General features: G+C 45.6%; 1 protein-coding gene across 1 annotated transcript in view; it reads right to left on the bottom strand.

Moving 5' to 3' along the window:
- LOC143808705 (cytochrome P450 2K4-like) overlaps positions 1-23,065 on the bottom strand; it is a 110,761-nt gene that overhangs the window by 20,056 nt on the left and 67,640 nt on the right. Inside the window, exon 6 of the mRNA XM_077291635.1 lies at positions 18,915-19,056. Within this exon, the coding sequence (XP_077147750.1) occupies positions 18,915-19,056 (142 nt within the window). The remainder of the gene's footprint in view (positions 1-18,914; positions 19,057-23,065) is intronic.

The following is a 23,065-nucleotide window of genomic DNA, read 5'->3' as shown; positions in this document are numbered from 1 at the left end:
CAAGTGACGGGGAAGTGGACGTGTTGCTGATGGTGCATGCAGAGGACGAGGCCGTGGGCAAGGTGAAAGTGGGCAACAACAAAGACCCACATCTTCTCGCTCGACCTTCCTATCCCAGTTTCTAGGGGACCGCAGCACACCACTATTGAAGCCAGAGCAGTGTGAAACAGTTGCTGGTTGGATAGCGGATAATGATTCCAGTCACTTAGCCACCACCACCACCACCTTGTCTGCCACACGGTCAAGTCTGAGAAGCCATGAGTGTGGCCAGGATATTCTTCACCCTGATCCTCCTTCTTCCCACCATGCCGAGTGCCCTGAGACAACTGATCCCACACTTGGACATTCTGAAGAGCTGTTCAGTTTTCCATTTCAAGATTCAGAAATCTCTGCCGGTCAACTTGAAGTGGGGAAAGATGAGATCGCATGTAGAGCTGCCCAAAGCTTTGACCAGCCCCGGTCACACGAAGGCGATGGTGGGAAAGTGTCACAAGAGGTGGACGATGATGAGACACGATTGCCAGAAAGTGAGGAGGAGCAGGGTGCGGATGTGGAAGATGAGGTGGTGGATGATATAGTGACTGACCCAACCTGGCAGGAGGACATGCATAGGGAGGCCAGCAGCACAAATGGGGAAGGAGGCATATCCCCCCAACAGGCAGGAAGAAGCAGTGTGGTGGCCACAGACAGAAGGCGTCGTGCATCCATTCCCTGAAACACCAACATGAGTGAAGTTGCCATTCCACCTGTGAGATCTTCCCGAGTCTGGCTATTTCTTTAAGACTCTGCCGATAAACCCAAACAGGCCATTTGCAGCACCTGCCATGCCCGCATCAGCAAGGGTAGCAAAACAACCAGCCTGACCACCACCAGCATGATCAGGCACATGCAAGCAAAGCACCCGACTTTGTGGGCTGAAACCCAGGCTCCAGGACCACTGCCTGCTGGTCACACCACTGCTTCTTCCACTGTTTTGTGTAGAAGCCAATCCCCAGTACACCGTGCATGTGAAGATGTCTCTAGCCCTGCACCTGTTGTGGCCCACAGTCAAGCAGCACCAACAGCAAGCGAGTCCACGTCCTTGTCCCAGCACAGCTTTCAGTTGTCTATAACCCAGTCTTTGGAATGCAAGAGGAAATGTAAAGCCAATGCCCCACAAGCCACAGTCCTCAATTCTAATATTTCTCTTGTGCTTGCGCTAGAAATGCTGCCTTTTAGGCTTGTTAAGACAGAAGCTTTCCGCAACCTGATGGCGGCGGCTGTCCCAAGGTACTCAGTCCCCAGTCGCTACCATTTCTCCCGGTGTGCCATACCGGCATTACACCAGCATGTGTCCCACAACATTACCCGTGCCCTCAACAATGCTGTTACTGGGAAAGTCCACCTTACCATGGACATGTGGACAAGTGCTTATGGGCAGAGACGGTACATCTCAATGACGGCACACTGGGTTAACATAGTGGAATCCGAGACCCAGTCGGACCTTGGGATGGAACACTTCCTCCCCATGCTGAGGATTGCTGGCCCTACGTCAATCAGGGTTGCCCCCACAGTCTACAGCTCCTGCACCTCCTCCTCCTCTTCCTCTTCATCCTCCATGTCTGAAATCAACACATCAGTCTGAAGCTGGAAGCACTGCAGCACTGCCTCAGCCAAGTGGCAACAGGCTGTGCTGAAGCTAATCTGCATAGGTGACAAACCGTACAATGCAGAAGAGTTGTGGACAGCACTGAAAGAGCAGTCAGATGTTTGGATGACACCACTGAACCTACAGCCATGCATGGTCGTGTGTGACAATGGCCTTAACCTGGTGGCGGCTCTGAGGCAAGGTGAGCTTACACACGTACCTTGCTTGGCCCATGTGCTTAACCTCATGGTTCGACGTTTTCTGAAAAGCTACCCGGAGCTGCCTGATCTGCTAGTGAAAGTACGCAGTCTTTCTGCCCATTTTAGAAAGTCAGCTACAGCTTCAGCCACCCTTGCCGTTCTACAGCAGCGGTTTCAGCTTCCAGCTCACCGACTGTTGTGTGATGTCCGCACGCGCTGGAACTCTACGCTGAATATATTGGAAAGGATTTGTGAGCAGAAGAGGGCTGTTGTTGACTATCAACATCAACAAGGCCATCGAATTTCAGGTCAGACTCCACACATAAGACCTCAGGAATGTACATGGATGTCAGACATATGTACAATCCTCTAAAACTGTCAGGACTGCACCAAGATGGTGATTGGCGATGACGCCATAATTAGCATCTCTGTTGTGAAATTGGATTCTGGGCTCCCCCGGTGGCCACTGGTGGAATTGAACTTGTGTGCATCATCCTCTCTGTTCACCTGTTCCCATCAGGATGTGGGAGTCTCTATATAACCTTGCTCCTCTGTCAGTTTCATGCCGGTCAACAATGTAATCAGAAGCCTTTCTTTGCATGTTCCTGCTACTAGACAACTCCCAGCTAAGTTGGACTTTCGTCCTTGTTTGTTTTTGCATTTTGTTCCAGTTCACAGCTGCTGTTTCGTTACTGTGTCTGGAAAGCTCTTGTGATCTGAAATTGCCACTCTGGTGTTATGAGTTAATACTAGAGTCTTAAAGTAATTTCTGGATGGTGTTTTGATAGGGTTTTCAGCTGACCATGAAAGTGCCCTTTCTGTCTTCCTGCTATCTAGTAAGCGGACCTCGATTTTGCTAAAAATATTTTCATACTACGTTTGTCATTTCATCTAAAATCACCGCCAATATATGTGGGGGCCTCTGTCCGCCTTTTGGGGAAATTTCTCTAGAGGTGAGCCAGGACTGTATTTTCCTCTGCTAGGATTAGTTAGTCCTCCGGCTGGCGCTGGGCGTCTAGGGATAAAACGTAGGCACGCTACCCGGCCACTGTTAATTGTGCGGCAGGTTTAGTTCATGGTCAGTTTAGATTACATCTTCCAAGAGCTAGTTCTTATATATGCTGGGCTATGTTCTCTCGCCATTGAGAATCATGACAGTTTGACCGGCCAAAAGGGGTTAAATGTTTGGCTGAGAAAGGAGAGAAAAAAGAAGTCTGCTGAAATTTTTTTTTTTTTTTCTCTAGTTCTGAGTGTGCTCATAATTGAATCACTTGCTAGTCTGCCTATACTGCAGCCTTCCTCTCTTTCTCTCCTTCTAATCCTTGAATGGCTCTGTGTTCACCTGTTTGAAATGGATCTTCAGAGTGTAGCTACAGGTTTGAATAATCTCGCCACGAAGGTACAAAATTTGCAAGATTTTGTTGTTCATGCACCTATGTCTGAACCTAGAATTCCTTTGCCTGAATTTTTTTCAGGGAATAGATCTTGCTTTCAAAATTTTAAAAATAATTGCAAATTGTTTTTGTCCCTGAAGTCTCGCTCTGCCGGAGATCCTGCACAGCAGGTCAGGATTGTAATTTCCTTGCTCCGGGGCGACCCTCAAGATTGGGCTTTTGCATTGACACCAGGGGATCCTGTGTTGCTCAATGTGGATGCGTTTTTTCTGGCCTTGGGGTTGCTTTATGAGGAACCTCATTTAGAGCTTCAGGCGGAAAAAGCTTTGATGTCCCTATCTCAGGGGCAAGATGAAGCTGAAATATACTGCCAAAAATTCCGTAAATGGTCTGTGCTTACTCAGTGGAATGAGTGCGCCCTGGCGGCGATTTTCAGAGAAGGTCTCTCTGATGCCATTAAGGATGTTATGGTGGGGTTCCCTGTGCCTGCGGGTCTGAATGAGTCCATGACAATGGCTATTCAGATCGATAGGCGTCTGCGGGAGCGCAAACCTGTGCACCATTTGGCGGTGTCTACTGAGAAGACGCCAGAAAATATGCAATGTGATAGAATTCTGTCCAGAAGCGAGCGGCAGAATTTTAGACGAAAAAATGGGTTGTGCTTCTATTGTGGTGATTCAACTCATGTTATATCAGCATGCTCTAAGCGTACTAAGAAGCTTGACAAGTCTGTTTCAATTAGCACTTTACAGTCTAAGTTTATTCTATCTGTGACCCTGATTTGTTCTTTATCATCTATTACCGCGGACGCCTATGTCGACTCTGGCGCCGCTTTGAGTCTTATGGATTGGTCCTTTGCCAAACGCTGTGGGTATGATTTGGAGCCTTTGGAAGCTCCTATACCTCTGAAGGGGATTGACTCCACCCCATTGGCTAGTAATAAACCACAATACTGGACACAAGTAACTATGCGTATTAATCCGGATCACCAGGAGATTATTCGCTTTCTGGTGCTGTATAATCTACATGATGTTTTGGTGCTAGGATTGCCATGGCTGCAATCTCATAACCCAGTCCTCGACTGGAAAGCTATGTCTGTGTTAAGCTGGGGATGTAAAGGGACTCATGGGGACGTACCTTTGGTTTCCATTTCATCATCTATTCCCTCTGAGATTCCTGAATTCTTGTCTGACTATCGTGACGTTTTTGAAGAACCCAAGCTTGGTTCACTACCTCCGCACCGGGAGTGCGATTGTGCCATAGATTTGATCCCGGGTAGTAAATACCCTAAGGGTCGTTTATTTAATCTGTCTGTGCCTGAACACGCTGCTATGCGAGAATATATAAAGGAGTCCTTGGAAAAGGGACATATTCGTCCTTCGTCATCTCCCTTAGGAGCCGGTTTTTTCTTTGTGTCTAAGAAAGATGGCTCTTTGAGGCCGTGTATTGATTATCGGCTTTTGAATAAAATCACGGTTAAATATCAATATCCGTTACCACTGCTGACTGATTTGTTTGCTCGTATAAAGGGGGCCAAGTGGTTCTCTAAGATTGATCTCCGTGGGGCGTATAATTTGGTGCGAATCAAGCAGGGGGATGAGTGGAAAACCGCATTTAATACGCCCGAGGGCCACTTTGAGTATTTGGTGATGCCTTTTGGTCTTTCAAATGCCCCTTCAGTCTTCCAGTCCTTTATGCATGACATTTTCCGCGATTATTTGGATAAATTTATGATTGTGTATCTGGATGATATTCTGATTTTTTCGGATGACTGGGACTCTCATGTCCAGCAGGTCAGGAGGGTTTTTCAGGTTTTGCGGTCTAATTCCTTGTGTGTGAAGGGTTCTAAGTGCGTTTTTGGGGTTCAAAAGATTTCCTTCTTGGGATACATTTTTTCCCCCTCTTCCATCGAGATGGATCCTGTCAAGGTTCAGGCTATTTGTGATTGGACGCAACCCTCTTCTCTTAAGAGTCTTCAGAAATTTTTGGGCTTTGCTAACTTTTATCGTCGATTTATTGCTGGTTTTTCTGATGTTGTTAAACCATTGAGTGATTTGACTAAGAAGGGTGCTGATGTTGCTGATTGGTCCCCTGATGCTGTGGAGGCCTTTCGGGAGCTTAAGCGCCGCTTTTCTTCCGCCCCTGTGTTGCGTCAGCCTGATGTTGCTCTTCCTTTTCAGGTTGAGGTCGACGCTTCTGAAATCGGAGCTGGGGCGGTGTTGTCACAGAGAAGTTCCGACTGCCCCGTGATGAGACCTTGTGCTTTTTTTTCCCGTAAATTTTCGCCCGCCGAGCGGAATTATGATATTGGGAATCGGGAGCTTTTGGCCATGAAGTGGGCTTTTGAGGAGTGGCGTCACTGGCTTGAGGGGGCCAGACATCAGGTGGTGGTATTGACTGACCACAAAAATTTAATTTACCTTGAGTCTGCCAGGCGCCTGAATCCTAGACAGGCGCGCTGGTCGTTGTTTTTCTCTCGGTTTAATTTTGTGGTGTCATACCTACCGGGTTCTAAGAATGTTAAGGCGGATGCCCTTTCTAGGAGTTTTGAGCCTGACTCCCCTGGTAATTCTGAGCCCACAGGTATCCTTAAGGATGGAGTGATATTGTCTGCCGTTTCTCCAGACCTGCGGCGGGCCTTGCAGGAGTTTCAGGCGGATAGACCGGATCGTTGCCCACCTGGTAGACTGTTTGTTCCTGATGATTGGACCAGTAGAGTCATCTCTGAGGTTCATTCTTCTGCGTTGGCAGGTCATCCTGGAATCTTTGGTACCAGGGATTTGGTGGCAAGGTCCTTCTGGTGGCCTTCCCTGTCACGAGATGTGCGAGGCTTTGTGCAGTCTTGTGACGTTTGTGCTCGGGCCAAGCCTTGTTGTTCTCGGGCTAGTGGATTGTTGTTGCCCTTGCCTATTCCGAAGAGGCCTTGGACGCACATCTCGATGGATTTTATTTCGGATCTGCCTGTTTCTCAGAAGATGTCTGTCATCTGGGTGGTGTGTGACCGTTTCTCTAAGATGGTCCATTTGGTTCCCTTGCCTAAGTTGCCTTCTTCTTCCGAGTTGGTTCCTCTGTTTTTTCAAAATGTTGTTCGTTTGCATGGTATTCCGGAGAATATCGTTTCTGACAGAGGGACCCAATTCGTGTCTAGATTTTGGCGGGCATTCTGTGCTAGGATGGGCATAGATTTGTCTTTTTCGTCTGCTTTCCATCCTCAGACTAATGGCCAGACCGAGCGGACTAATCAGACCTTGGAGACATATTTGAGGTGTTTTGTGTCTGCGGATCAGGATGATTGGGTTGCTTTTTTGCCATTGGCGGAGTTCGCCCTCAATAATCGGGCCAGCTCTGCCACCTTGGTGTCCCCGTTTTTCTGTAATTCGGGGTTTCATCCTCGATTTTCCTCCGGTCAGGTGGAATCTTCGGATTGTCCTGGAGTGGATGCTGTGGTGGAGAGGTTGCATCAGATTTGGGGGCAGGTAGTGGACAATTTGAAGTTGTCCCAGGAGAAGACTCAGCTTTTTGCCAACCGCCGTCGTCGTGTTGGTCCTCGGCTTTGTGTTGGGGACTTGGTGTGGTTGTCTTCTCGTTTTGTCCCTATGAGGGTTTCTTCTCCTAAGTTTAAGCCTCGGTTCATCGGCCCGTACAAGATATTGGAGATTCTTAACCCTGTGTCCTTCCATTTGGACCTCCCTGCATCTTTTTCTATTCATAATGTTTTTCATCGGTCATTATTGCGCAGGTATGAGGTACCGGTTGTGCCTTCCGTTGAGCCTCCTGCTCCGGTGTTGGTTGAGGGTGAGTTGGAGTACGTTGTGGAAAAGATCTTAGACTCCCGTGTTTCCAGACGGAAACTCCAGTATCTGGTCAAATGGAAGGGATACGGTCAGGAGGATAATTCTTGGGTGACTGCCTCTGATGTTCATGCCTCCGATCTTGTCCGTGCCTTTCATAGGGCTCATCCTGATCGCCCTGGTGGTTCTGGTGAGGGTTCGGTGCCCCCTCCTTGAGGGGGGGGTACTGTTGTGAAATTGGATTCTGGGCTCCCCCGGTGGCCACTGGTGGAATTGAACTTGTGTGCATCATCCTCTCTGTTCACCTGTTCCCATCAGGATGTGGGAGTCTCTATATAACCTTGCTCCTCTGTCAGTTTCATGCCGGTCAACAATGTAATCAGAAGCCTTTCTTTGCATGTTCCTGCTACTAGACAACTCCCAGCTAAGTTGGACTTTCGTCCTTGTTTGTTTTTGCATTTTGTTCCAGTTCACAGCTGCTGTTTCGTTACTGTGTCTGGAAAGCTCTTGTGATCTGAAATTGCCACTCTGGTGTTATGAGTTAATACTAGAGTCTTAAAGTAATTTCTGGATGGTGTTTTGATAGGGTTTTCAGCTGACCATGAAAGTGCCCTTTCTGTCTTCCTGCTATCTAGTAAGCGGACCTCGATTTTGCTAAACCTATTTTCATACTACGTTTGTCATTTCATCTAAAATCACCGCCAATATATGTGGGGGCCTCTGTCCGCCTTTTGGGGAAATTTCTCTAGAGGTGAGCCAGGACTGTATTTTCCTCTGCTAGGATTAGTTAGTCCTCCGGCTGGCGCTGGGCGTCTAGGGATAAAACGTAGGCACGCTACCCGGCCACTGTTAATTGTGCGGCAGGTTTAGTTCATGGTCAGTTTAGATTCCATCTTCCAAGAGCTAGTTCTTATATATGCTGGGCTATGTTCTCTCGCCATTGAGAATCATGACACATCTCCATCCCACTTCTCAGCATTCTGAAAAACTCTCTGCTCATAATCAAAGACGATGCATTGCAGGCAGAGCACGAGGACATGGACCAAGGAAACATACAGGGGGATTACACTCAACCCAGCCTCATGTCTTCTCAATGTGCATTGGTAGGCAATGAGGAGGAGGAGGAAGAGCAGGAGCTACTTTAATGCACTCTAGATGGTACTACAAACACATCTGTATTAGCTTCTGTTCAGTGGGGATGGCCTGAGAAGGATGAGGATGAGGAGGACAGCATGGTCAGACATCCTGTTGGTAAGGACACGGAAGTCTTGTCTGTTAGCAGTCTGGCACGCATGGCTGATTTTATGTTGCGCTGCATTTCACGTGATCCTCTGATTATAAAAATTTTGTCTGACACTCATTACTGGTTGGTGTCACTTCTAGACCCACGCTTCAAGGAGAACTTTCAATCTCTTCTGCCTGAGGCAGAGAGGTGTAAAAAAATGTTGCAGTACCACAGGGCCCTTGTAGCGGAATTACTTAGAAAATTCCCATGTGAGAACGCTGGCAGTAGACGTCAGAGTTTGTTGTACAGCCAAGGGCTCCAAGCTTGAGAGACAGATGTACAATCCAGCTTAGGCAGGGGAACAATGGCCAAGTTCTGGGACAGATTTCTCAGACCCTCCCATCGTGGCGGCACAGAGGCAAGGTGTGCTGTCACAAGAAGTGCAATGTTTGTGAAGATGGTGAGGGAGTACCTTGCAGATCGTACAAACGTCCTTCGTGATTCCTCTGTGCCTATAAATTATTGGGTATCCAAGCTGGACAAGTGGCATGAACTGGCTCTCTGCGCCTTGGAGGTCCTGGCCTGCCCTGCTGCTAGCATTCTGTCAGAGCGGGTTTTTAGTGCCGCAAGTGGCACTTTTGTGAGTTCTGCTCTTGGGCTCCCTCCGGTGGTTTTGAGTGGTATGGCTGCTTCTTGGATTTAGCATCAGCAGCTGCTTCCACTGATTGTCTTTCTGGCTTGGCTATTTTAGTCTGGCCTTATCCCTCAATTAATGCCAGTTGCCAATTGTTCCTGCTAGGAGTCACAGCTCTTTTGGATTTCTCTGACACTCTGACCCGTTCAGCAAAGATAAGTCCTTGCTTGTCCTTTTGCAGTCCACTTGTTGTGGACTTATTGTTCAGCACATTTAATGTTTTTTCTCTTTAGTCCAGCTTATCAGTATGGATCTATTCAGCTAAGCTGGAAGCTCTGGGCAGCAGATTTTGCCCTCCACACCTTTAGTCAGGTGTGGAGATTTTTACATTCTCTGTGGTGGACTTTTTCTAGTTTTTATTACTGACCGCACAGTGTTCTGTCCTGTACTATCTATCTAGCTAGAAGTGGCCTCCTTTGCTACATCTTGTTTCATTCTACGTATGTCATTTCCCTCTCCACTCACAGTCATTATTTGTGGGGGGCTGTCCTATCCTTTGGGGATTTTCACTGAGGCAAGATAGCTTTCCTGTTTCTACCTTTAGGGGTAGCTAGCTCTTAGGCTGTGACGAGGTGTCTAGGGAGTGACAGGAACATCCCACTGCTACTTCTAGTGTTGTGTTGAGATCAGGATCTGCGGTCAGTATAGTTACCACCTGCTCAGAGCTCGTCGCATGTCGCTCCTAAATCACCAGACCATAACAGTGCAACTGGCCAAAGATGAGTTAAATGCATCTCAAAAGAAGGAAAAAAAAAAGAGTTCGGAGCCATTTTTTTTTCTTTAGTCTGTTTTGTCTTTTTTCTTCCTTTTAATCTCTGGGTGGTTCAGGATTTTGGCGCGGACATGGATGTTCAGGGTTTGTTTTCTCGTGTGGATCAGCTTGCTGCAAGGGTACAGTGTATCCAAGATTATGTTGTTCAGACTCCGGCTTTAGAGCCTAAAATTCCTACTCCAGATTTGTTTTATGGGGATAGATCCAAGTTTTTGAACTTTAAAAATAACTGCAAATTGTTTTTTGCTCTGAAACCCAGTTCCTCTGGTGATCCCATTCAGCAAGTTAAAATAGTCATTTCTCTGCTGCGTGGTGACCCTCAGGACTGGGCATTCTCCTTTGAATCAGGGGATCCGGCATTGCTTAATGTAGATGCATTTTTTCAATCGCTCGGATTATTGTATGACGAACCTAACGCTGTGGATCATGCAGAAAAAACCTTGTTGGCCCTGTGTCAGGGTCAGGAAGCGGCAGAATTACACTGCCAGAAATTTAGAAAATGGTCTGTGCTCACTAAATGGAATGAGGATGCTCTGGCAGCAATTTTCAGAAAGGGTCTTTCTGAAGCCCTTAAAGATGTTATGGTGGGGTTCCCCACGCCTGTTGCTTTGAGCGAATCTATGTCTCTAGCCATTCAGATTGATCGGCGCCTGCGCGAGCGCAAAGTGGTGCACCATATGGCAGTGTTTTCTGAACAGAGTCCTGAGCCTATGCAGTGTGATAGGATTTTGACTAGAGCGGAACAGTGGGGATACAGACGTCAGAATGGGCTGTGTTTTTTACTGTGGTGATTCTGCTCATGCTATTTCTGATTGCCCTAAGCATATTAAGAGGGTCTCTAGATCTTTTACTATCAGTACTGTACAGCCTAAATTTCTCTTGTCTGTGACCCTGATTTGCTCATTGTCATCCTTTTCTGTCATGGCATTTGTGGATTCAGGCGCTGCCCTGAACTTAATGGACTTAGAATTTTCCAGGCACTGTGGTTTTTCTTTGCAGCCTTTGCAGAGCCCTATTCCTTTGAGGGGTATTGATGCTACACCGTTGGCCAAGAATAAACCTCAGTATTGGACTCAGCTGACTATGTGCATGGCTCCAGCACATCAGGAAGATTGCCATTTTCTGGTGTTGCATAATTGACATGATGTTGTTGTACTGGGTTTTCCATTGTTACAAGTACACAATCCAGTGCTGGATTGGAAATCTATGTCTGTGACTAGTTGGGGTTGTCAAGGGGTACATAGTGACGTTCCTTTGATGTCAATTTCCTCTTCCCCCTCTTCTGATGTTCCTGAATTTTTGTCAGATTTCCAGGATGTATTTGATGAGCCCAAGTCCAGTTCCCTTCCTCCACATAGGGACTGTGATTGTGCTATTGACTTGATTCCTGGCTGTAAGTTCCCTAAGGGCCGACTAGTTTTTATTACTGACCGCACAGTGTTCTGTCCTGTACTATCTATCTAGCTAGAAGTGGCCTCCTTTGCTACATCTTGTTTCATTCTACGTATGTCATTTCCCTCTCCACTCACAGTCATTATTTGTGGGGGGCTGTCCTATCCTTTGGGGATTTTCTCTGAGGCAAGATAGCTTTCCTGTTTCTACCTTTAGGGGTAGTTAGTTCTTAGGCTGTGACGAGGTGTCTAGGGAGTGACAGGAACATCCCCGGCTACTTCTAGTGTTGTGTTGAGATCAGGAACTGTGGTCAGTATAGTTACCACCTGCTCAGAGCTCGTCGCATGTCGCTCCTAAATCACCAGACCATAACAATTGGGCATGTCATTACATTGGGCCGACTTCTTAATTCTGTCTCCTGCAATCTGTCCTGTACCTGCCAGTAGATCACCAGGGTGAATGTGCTCAGTACTGTTATAGGCCGTTGACGTTTGGGCTAGGTGCATGCGATGGCACTAGTGTATTTTTATAAAAGGTACCTCATTGGGGAATTGTTTGGCAGATTATGCACTGCATTAAAAGTCACGGAGACCCACACCACTACATTAGCCCTAATTCTTAACTCTGTCTCCTGCAATGTCTCTTCCTTATCTCCGACGACATGACCAGGGTGCACGTGCTCAGTACTGTTATAGGCCAGTGATTTTTGGGCATGGGGGTTGTGAGGGCACTATTTCATTTTGTAAAAACAGGACCCCACATTAAGGAATTGGGCATTACATTACATTGGGCCTACTTATTATGTCTGTCTCCTGCAATGTGTCCTTTAAATGCCACTAGATGACCAGGGTGAACATCTGTATGGGGCATTTAGGTGTAGGGGGCTATGATGCCACTATTTAAATCAGTCCAAAAAGGACCCCACATAGAGAAATTGGGCATAGAATTCCATTGGGCCTACTTCTTAACTCTGACTCCTGCAATGTCTCTTGTTTATCTGCCACTAGATCACCAGGGTGAACGTGCTTTGTACTGTTATAGGCAGGTGAAGTTTGGTCAAGGGAGGCTGTGATGGCACTAGTCTATTTTTACAGAAGGTACCCCCATTGGTAAAACCACATCCTTCTTGGAAAACACTTCATAACATTTGTGTACCTTAAAGAGCTCACTTGAAAAACTCCTTTTTGTATTGCCTGGTTGCCAACATTGGACACAATACACTTCATATAAATTTGATAAAGCAATGCTGTTACTTTGCCTCAGTAGTTCATTAAAAATATAGCTTTGTCCACTATATTTGTTTCTCTCCTTGTGAGCCTTAACTTTCTCTGCCTCAAATGTACAAATGGAGAATATACAAATGGCGATTTGTAAACAAGATTAAAATACTGTACACCGAATGCATTCAGACAATCACATACCAGCATTTCTTGTAAAACATTTAGAGATGTGACAGACAATGCTCATATTGACACAATCTTGATAAATGTTTGTTTATTCACTTCACATACAGTTCTAGAGGTACCGTTACACTTAACGATTTACCAACGATCACGACCAGCGATACGACCTGGCCGTGATCGTTGGTAAGTCGTTGTGTGGTCGCTGGAGAGCTGTCACACAGACAGCTCTCCAGCCACCAACGATGCCGAAGTCCCCGGGTAACCAGGGTAAACATCGGGTTACTAAGCGCAGGGCCACGCTTAGTAACCCGATGTTTACCCTGGTTACCATTGTAAATGTTAAAAAAAAAACACTACATACATTCCGGTGTCTGTCACATCCCTCGCCGTCAGCTTCCCGCACTGACTGTGTCAGCACCGGCCGTAAAGCACAGCACAGCGGTGACGTCACCGCTGTACTTTACGGCCGGCGCTCACAGTCAGTGCGGGAAGCTGACGGCGAGGGACGTGACAGACGCCGGAATGTGAGTATGTAGTGTTTTTTTTTTACATTTACAATGGTAACCAGGGTAAACATCGGGTTACTAAGCGCGGCCCTGCGCTTAGTAACCCGATATTTACCCTGGTTACCAGTGAAGACAACGCTGGATCGGCGTCACACACGCCAATGCAGCGATGACAGCGGGTGATCAGCGACCAAAAAAAGGTCCTGATCATTCGCAGCGACCAACGATCTCCTAGCAGGGGCCTGATCGTTGGTCGCTGTCAGGCATAACGATTTCGTTAACGATATTGTTGCTACGTCACAAAAAGCAACAATATTGTTAACAAAATCGTTATGTGTGACGGTACCTTATGCCTCTATATGTTTGCTGTTTGTCATTGTAAAACATTAAGGTTTACTGAAACTATGCCGGTGGTGGTTTGATCAATAATCCTTGAGGCTTTTATTTTCTAGTGATTTATGGCCCCTCGTCTGATGACTCCATGATATCTCAGTTTCATCCAACCTTTTAAAGTGGCCACTTGAAGGTGTGGGTGAAACTAGAGTTACTGCATAGTGTAAATCACTATATCAGACCAGAGAAACATGACTAAGACAGATGCCCAAACTGGGGTACCTGTACATGTACAGTGTGCTGATACCTGCATAATTGGGGACGCCCATGCAGTGTAGGTAATCTCCCAGGGGTTCTCTGTCTTGGTGTTGCTTCTCTGATATTCCTGATGGATGATGTTTAAAAGCCTCTTGGTGATGATCAAACTATACTGTATGTGGTTAATCTTCATATGTACATAATATCACATTTATTTAATCCTTATATGTACTTATTAACCTGTGCATGTTAACACATACAAAAGTGTACGCACTCACATTATTCAATCATAGCATTCCTTGAATTTTGTAGTTTGCATTAAAACTGCCTTGTATTGCATGTATTTGCCTTTTTTAAAGCCGTATCTGAAACTTAGTGTTAAAAACATGTCAAATAAAATTGCAAAATTCTCATGTAAATAATTGTGCAAAGAAGGAACCATCATACCATTAAAAAATATGAGTAAATTTTCCTGGGCCCATCCAGTATGTGGGTTCCAAGGCCTAATGGGGTGCATATGACTATGCAGAAGGGCTCGCCTTCCTGCCAATATATAAAACCAAGGAGTATGGAGAACAAAATGCATATTGTGAAGTGGATTTTCCTGGGCCCATCCACTATGTGGGTTCCAAGGCCTATTGGGGTGCATATAAATTGGTAGCAGGGCAGGCCTTGCATTCAATGCAGCACTTTTTCAGGAGGCACTTTTTCAGGAGGGGTATTGTGGTGCGTCGTAATTCTTGGCAGCCCATCCACTCACGGCATAGGCTACAACAGCTTAGGAGACCCACTGTTTTACAATGGCCCTTTAAGAAGATTAATGCCCCCTGATGCACCAGTAAAAATAGGCTTTGTGACTTTAAGAGTCCCTCCTTCGTACATGAAACAAGATGGGTCTGCTTATGTGTCACACACCACATGGCCAGCTAGGTTTGTTAAATGTTACAATGACATTTCCCAGTGAATGCATTTGTAGTGGTTAAAAGCAATGTTAAAGTTGAAAAACTCTTCAAAAATGCTGCGTCTGAATTAAACCTAAGTGGGAGAGGAAATTTTCGGTCTGGGGTTAAATATTTGGCCTTACAGGCAAGTAAAGGATGTACCTGACATATTTCCAAGCAAGACCCGTTTTGGTTTCGTTTTCATGTGTTTTTTGTGGCACCAGGAAAAATGGCATGAATCTCGGAAAAAAATGATTAAGGCTGTGAACTAGGAGTCAGGAATGCTTCCAGGGGCGATCCTCATGATGTTCTTGTGTCATTTGAGCAGTGTTTCCATCATTTTCAGACATTTTTTGACCTTAAAAGGACCCCCGGGGGATCGCGGTAAAATCTCGGGTCTCCCATAGACTTACATTGGGCTCGTTGTTTTGGCCGAGTACCCGAGTAGTCCAATTAGCTCGACCCGAGCAATGTGCTCCCGATCATTAACTGTGTACTTATATATTAAATTCCATTTCCAATATACAGGGAAATGCTCCTTGTATTATATGGTTCAGCAATCAATACAATAAATAGTGTAAAGTGCTAAGAAATGTGGGAACTGAGAATAGAAAGGATAAGATTCTGAGGAAAATGAAGAAATGAAGAACTAAGAACTGTTAGATTAGTCAGGTAATAGACCTGTCCAAAGATATGTGTTTTTAGGCCACACTTAAAACTGTGAACACTGGGAACTTATCAGATGGGGTAGTTCATTCTAGAGAACTGATCCAACACAAGAAAGCTCCTCAATGTATGAGTGGGTGCTTTAAATTATAAAGGATGCTCATCTTAGATAATTAGCAGAATGGAGAGCACAAGTAGGGTGGTGCACTGAGATGAGGAGGAGATGTAAGGTGGTGAAGGGCTGACGGCATGTGTTGTGTGTTAGATATAGATAAAGGAACAGACGTAGGGTGCTGCAGCACTGTGGATGGAGATGACAGTTAGGGTGGTATACAGAGACAAGAGTGTTCAGCTCAATTTGTAACACTGTAGAAAGCTTTGTTGGTGAATGTGATAAATTTATGTTGTATTCTATAGTGCACGGGTAACCAGTGCAATGACTGGCACAGAGAAGAGGCGTCAGTGAAGTGGATGTACAGAAATATGATTGTGACTACTGTATTAAGGATAAATAGGATAGTCTAGAGAGAAGAAGAACGATAAGTAGTAAATTGCAGTTGTCAAGATTAGAATCAGAGCAACAGTAAGAGTTTTCGTAGTTTCAAAGGTGAGAAATGGTTGTATTCTGAAGAATTTTTTGAGGTGCAGGTAATTTGGGCATGTTAGTGATTGGATATAGGGAGTGAAGTAAAGATCTGACAATATTATATCCACCATGTGTATCCTATATTTTTATACTTTGTCTATAAATATGTGGATGTGCGATTGCATTGAACATGTTACAATGTCTGAGCTAAGTGACAAAAGCGCATTTCTTACTTCAATTCTTTGAGAAGCTATTTGTAAGGCCGGCCCATGTGGACTCACTCATGCTCTCTTTCACTATGCTCAATGATATGATAATGATTAGTGATGAGCGAGTATACCCGTTGTTTTGGGTTTTCCCGAGCACACTCGGGTGATCGCCGAGTATTTGTTACTGCTCGGAGATTTAGTTTTTGTCGCCTCAGCTGCATAATTTACGGCTGCTATACAGACTTTGTCAAAAGTCGGGTCGGGTGAAATCGGCCGATTATTGCGAAAAGTCGGGGGCTGACTGAAACACGAAACCCAATGCAAGTCAATGGGGAATCAAAGTCAGCAGTGAGTGGAGGACAGGAAAACACCTACAGTGTCCATTTTAATGTCAAAAACATCAATTCTTATTACTTAAGCTTGTCAATCTTAATTTACTTTATAATAATAGTTAGGCACTGAAAACTCGGGGTCATTTGGCTAAAGTTGTGGGGGGGGGAGGGGTGGCTCAAGATTTTCGTGGGCCCTGGAAACGCAGAATAAGTCACGGCTGTGGAGCAGGGAGAGGTAAGTATTTCAGCTTTGCAAGTGCTGTGATCCTGAGCAAGCAGGGGGGCACACTCATTGGCACTGGCACAGGGTGGCGCCTCCCACTGGTGGAGACACTTTTGCATACTATGAGGGGCCCTGTGCCAGTGACGTCGCCAACGAGTATGGCCCCCACCTGATGAAGGAACCTGCACTTTCATCTGCACCTTCCTCTTTGTCCCCGTGTAAGGTGGCATAGTATGCGGGAAGGGGAACCTGACTTTCAGCAGGGTCAGATTCTGGCTGTGTAGAGTGCAAGGGGAATTTAGTCATCTGGGTCAATTTACCAGCAGACTCATCTAGCAGTGGCTGGGCAATGGGCAGGATGAGGAGGAAACACAGATATAGGCCCAAATAATAAAGTAGGCTAAATGCAGTTCAAAATTGGTAACAGGACTAAACAGGCGGCATTGCTTTGTTCAGTGGAGGAAAACTGTAATGAGTGGCAGACACAGTTAGTAGCCCCAAATAATAAAGTTGGCTAAATGTCTGCCAAAAAATTGTTCATAAATAAACAGGTGGCATAGCTAGGTACAGGGGTGGGCTCCTCTGCTGAGTAGCTAACAGTGGTAATAGGTGCAAAGTATTAACTCGTCTAAATGGAGGCCAGGGCCCCGGTATATTTTAACTATCATCTATCATTTCAACAATCTTGTATTGGCAGTGCCATTGAAGGATTTAACAGCACATACTACACAGTGGTGGAGGAGGGAGAGGTAAGTATTGCAAGTGGTAGAGCACTGTTCGAGCTGGGGGGGAACACTGTCTCGTGGGCGGCGGTACTGGCACAGGGCCCCTCATATTACAACAGTGTGTCTGACGTTGGTTGTGCACCACCACCGTCAGAGACACTTCATTGTACTATGAGGGACCCTGTGCCAGTGCCGTCGCCCAAGAGTGGGCACACCCACCTGTCCAGGCAAACGGCACTCGCACGGGTGCTTGCGCCAGGTGGTGACCACGGCCCTGTGGTGGGAGTCAGCCCATTTAGGGAGGTATAAAAATGGCCTACGGTGGACATTCAGCAGCTACAAATGGAGGAATTGGAGAAGTCAGTAAGAGGAGGCCAAAAGCAAGACATTTTTCAGGCAAGCTACGTGTCAGCAGGGGAAGGTGGGGCCAAATAATTTGAAATCCATGATTGGTTAATTTTAATGAAGGTTAGATCATCAGCATTTTGGGTAGCCAGACTGTGCATAAAACAACACAATGTAATAAAGTGGCTGGCTGATATACGACAAACTAACAGGACTGAGGTATATCCACTTTGTGAGAATTTGAATCTCACTTTTTTTTTGGAGACTGAACCAAAACTCAGGCCCAGTGTATAAAACAACACAATGTAAGTGGCAGAAAGTGGCTGGAAGATATATGAAAAAATACAAGTACTCTAGTACAATTTCAATCTCCCTACAATGATCTCAGGACAAGTATGGCAGCAATAAAAAGGACTGCTGCACACAATAAACAAGGATGGACAAATAAACAAGATAACTGTGCAGAAAGGATCAACAGGATTTTTGGTTTTAAAAAAGCAGTTGGTTTGCACAGCAGCGTGCAAACAGCAATGCAGCTATCAGGGAGCCTTATAAGGCAACCTAATAAGCTACAGAGCTGATGCACAAAGATATAACCTCCACTGTCCCTGCAAAACAAAGGTGGTGTTGGACAGTGGAAATCGCTACAGCACAAGCGGTTTGGGGGTTTATATTTCCTCCCTAACTATATCCCTTCTTCTGATGAAGCTGCAGCAACCTCTCCCTATGCTAAGATTGGCAGAAGCAAGATGGCGGTCGGTGTGCACACCCCTTTATAGCACCTGTGATGCCGCAGAAAGCAAGCCAATCACTGTCATGCCCTTCTGTAAGATGGTGGGGACCAAGACCTATGTCATCACTCTGCCCACACTCTGCATCCTCCTTCATTGGCTGAAAAATGGCGCTGAAAGCGTCATACGAAACGTGACTTTTGCGCGCAGATCGGCGACCTCATGGCCGATCCCACACTAGGATTGGGTCGGGTTTCATGAAAACCGACTTTGCCGAAAGTCGGCGATTTTTGAATTTGTCCGATCCGTTTTGCTCAACCCTACTCCCATGTATTCAGCCTGTCTAGCAGCCATGAATCATGCAACTGTGGCATGGAAAATGAAATCTTGGAGCACTAACAAATACTTGGAGAGCACCCGAGAATGCTCGGAAAACCCGAGCAATGAGTATACTCGCTCATCACTAATAATATGCGAAAAAATAAATAATACTGGTGAAGGACCTTATGTGATACTCAGTATATTTTTAATCTTTTAAAATCCTTTTAATTCATTTCTTACATTGAATTTCTGGATATTTCATCATCAGAAGGATCCCCCAACTCAATGTGGATGATGCGGTCTCCATTCCAGCCCCAAACAAATCTGCCACCAGAGTAGTTAAATTCTCATTGTGATAAAACTGTGTGGATTCTGGTTTTCCCTGGAGAAAAAAAGTAATATGAAATGCTGAATAATGTCTTTTATCTATTTTTTTTCTAGAGTACTCATTTAAATATTTAAATACTATACTACAGAATAATCTAGAGTATTATTACTGGAAGTAACCATCTTCTGTCATTCTTAGGACATAGACCCAATTTCTAGTTAATAAACCCAACCTTAAGACAAAGTGTCACTGATCCTGAAATTATCCAACAACTTACATCATTGAGACAAGAAACCCCAGTAGCACGTATTCGAAATTCACAAGTTCCACCATCACCTTTCTCAATTGACTGTTCACAAATCCACCGTCCGTGTCCAAAGTTCATGGGCTTGGTAAGCTGAGCCACCATCGGTGGACCTTTAAAATTTTTCTGGCCTGTTCTCTAGGTCAAACCGTATTTCTAACATAAATGGAAACTGTGTTATCCTAGCTTTGATTTCTTCATTCTGACTAAGGGTACTGTCACACAGTGGCACTTTTGTCGCTACGACGGTACGATCCGTGACGTTCCAGCGATATCCATACGATATCGCTGTGTCTGACACGCAGCAGCGATCAGGGACCCTGCTGAGAATCGTACGTCGTAGCAGATCGTTTGGAACTTTCTTTCGTCGCTGGATCTCCCGCTGTCATCATTGGATCGGTGTGTGTGACACCGATCCAACGATGCGTTCGCTTGTAACCAGGGTAAACATTGCCGGCCGGAAAGTAAGAGCAGAGCACAGCGGTGACGTCACTGCTGTGCTCTGCTTTCACTTTACGGCGGCATTCAGTCAGAGCGGGAAGCAGACAGCAAGGGACCTGACGGACACCGGAATGTGAGTATGTAGTGTTTGTTTTTTTTACTTTTACGATGGTAACCAGGGTAAACATCAGGTTACTAAGCGCGGCCCTGCGCTTAGTAACCCGATGTTTACCCTGGTTACCCGGGGCCTTCAGCATCGTTTGTCGCTGGAGAGCGGTCTGTGTGACAGCTCTCCAGCGACCACACAACGACTTTCCAATGATCACGGCCAGGTCGTATCGCTGGTCGTGATCGTTGGAAAGTTGCAGAGTGTGACAGTACCCTAAGTCATGGATTAGCTTCAGAGATTATGTATGTTCCCATCAGGAGGTCAAGAAAACAGCAGGAAACTTGACCAGCAATATGGAAATGTAATGATCGACAACTCCTTTAAGCTTGTTCCAAGGCTATGGCACATTATCCTGAGTAAGCAAAGTAAACCTAGATTACCAAAGTAAATCGTCAAAGAAGGAAGTCAACACCCTGAACCTTATTTAAATGACTTTCCAGGTTTAGGATTAAGGTATTTATGTCATTCAATAGGCCACTGTCCATTCTCTATTTGTAAAACTAAATCTCCTCCATGGCTCTTTGAACTGTGGAAGCAGCACATTTTGACTCACAACCATTCTGACTTAAACACAATTTTCACTAGGATAGCTACATATTCAGATATATTTTATTTTTATTCTTCATTTTGCTTCCTGATGGAGTGGTGCACGACTTTCTACAACATGTGTAATCTTCTGTAAACATATTGCAGCATTTTTCTCTGGTAGATTATCACTTTCCTAGCTGATTAATCTGCAAAAATGTTACAGATCTTCTGCTTCTGATTGATCTTTCTGCTCTTCCTTCCCTTTTTTCAAATAAGAGAAATCAGCAGGGAGAGCAGGTAGTTGTAGCATGTGCATTGTCTGGTAGGGCAGATAAAGCATGCTACAGAAAAGGTGGTAAGCACTAGAGTTGAGCAAATTTTTCAAAATTTGTTTCCGATTATGATTGGTGGCGAATATTGTTTTTGCAATATTCGCCGAACGTCAATGGGAGTAGAAATGACCGAATCTGTTTGGAACCGATCATCAAACAAATTCGGCACAAATCGGGTACCGATATGGCACAAATATGGCAAATTCAGATTAGGCGACAATTCCAAACATATTCGCTTATCACACCCATAACAGAAAAACCTGAAACTTGAAGCAACCTGTATATTGGGGATCTTAAAATGAATGAAAGAGAGAAGATTGCAGACTGAAACTGGCTGCAATTTAACCACTGAGGCTACTTTCACACTAGCGTTAACTGCATTACATCGCAAATGCATCGTTTTGCCGAAAAAACGCATCCTGCAAAAGTGCTTGCAGGATGCGTTTTTTCTGCATTGACTAACATTAGCGACGCATTTGCGACGCAATGACACACGTCGCAACCATCCTGCGACAGTTGCGCCGTGCTGTTGCGGACCGTCGGGAGCAAAAAACGTTACATGTAACGTTTTTTGCTCCCGACGGTCCGCTTTTTCCGACCGCGCATGTGCGGCCGGAACTCCGCCCCCGCCTGCCCGCACTTCCCCGCACCTCACAATGGGGCAGCAGATGTGCAGGAAAAATGCATCCGCTGCCCCCGTTGTGCGGCGGGGACAACGCTAGCGTCGGGGACCTCGGCCCGACGCACGGCGACGGGCCGAGCCCGACGCTAGTGTGAAAGAAGCCTAACACATGTCAAAGATGTTCATAGCCTTTAATGTGAAATGAACCACTTCTGAGAAGAAAAGTCAATGAGTTTCTTGAATTGTACATGATCATTGCTCTGATATCATGTGCAATAATGTTGCTGCAATGTTAGGCTAAAGATTACTTTCCTACTGTGCTTTAAAAAAAATCTTTATTCTTCTGGTCTCAGATAAGGCACTACGGTAGCATTTGTAACTTAATGGTTCTCAGGATCATGAATTGAATGAGTGCAACTTGTTTCAACCAATGGTTAATAACATTTACATGACATATTTCTATTAATTTCCTTTTGCCTGGCAGATGCATTTTGTAATATACTGTACATTTTCCCAAGACCTCTGAAGGTCGGGCCATTTATTCAGGATCTTGTTCTCAGCTATAGGCAGTGGCAACAGTGATATCAATGAGAAAAACAAAAAGAAGCATTCAATTTCCAAACATGACTTACCACTCTCTTTGAAGTCCTCCAAGCTCTAACCACTTCCTAAGAAGTAATTGTTTTTATCAACAAGGAACCTTTGAGAGGTTGGTTCTGTTAGACTTAATTAGCAGTTTGTGCCAAATTTGTGGGCTAATCTAACACGTTTATTACAAGTACTTTGTTGTGCAAGATAAATAATTTTCCTGACCATGGAAAATCGGCTAAAAAACAATCTTAAATTACCACTTCCCCAGTCCGATGAGGAGTGGTATTTCCATATTGAGGACCATTGGAGGCCTCATTGAGGGTGAGCTGGTGTTAGGGCTAGCAGAACGCACCAAATGAATATATAGATTTTATTATGATAGATGCGTTCGCAGCCCGGGGTCCACCGTGCAGGAGAACCTGCTGCTAGCAAATAGCGGAACTAAACAGCGGTGATAGCTAACTGCCTAAACAAGAGCAGTCAGTGGTCATGCATGCACACAAAACTCCTCGCCAGAGGTGCCAGCATTCTAGGGGCTTATTTCGGCCAGGTCCCTGAACACACTCATACAAGACCACACTGGCGCAAAGTACATAAATAAAGAGCAATACTAGCACATGGCTGTGCGGCCATGCAAGCCTTAAATAGTTGCAGCACATACAGGACCTTCTTGGAAGGACCAATGAGAGGCTGCCACAGAGTGTGAGCACCTACAGGACCTTAGCTGCAGTGTCTGATCATGTGACCCTCGATCTCCACTGAGAGATCTTACTCTGGGCATGCTCAGAACGAGAAAAGCAGGACTTAGTAAGTCCCAGAAGCGTCTGCTCGCCGCTACCCAGCACTGACTCCAATGGCAGAAGCAGGAAAAGCAGCAGTAACTCTCTGTACAGAGTCAGACTGAGCGAGACGCTGGGACCGACGTCTCAGCTGAGCAGACTGCACTGCGGCAGGAGAAGAATGGGAGACCGCAGTGGAGATGGCCCGAGATTCCCCCTGTGCAGAGATGGGAACTCGACCCCTAACATGACCCCCCTCCTTGGACCTCACTACGCTCGAAGGCAGCAATGAGCTGC

This window comes from Ranitomeya variabilis, chromosome 2 (genome assembly GCF_051348905.1).
Source record: "Ranitomeya variabilis isolate aRanVar5 chromosome 2, aRanVar5.hap1, whole genome shotgun sequence".
Classification (NCBI taxonomy): Eukaryota; Metazoa; Chordata; class Amphibia; order Anura; family Dendrobatidae; genus Ranitomeya; species Ranitomeya variabilis.
Note: the sequence above shows the minus strand (reverse complement) of the source record. Positions and strands in the feature narration are given on the sequence as shown.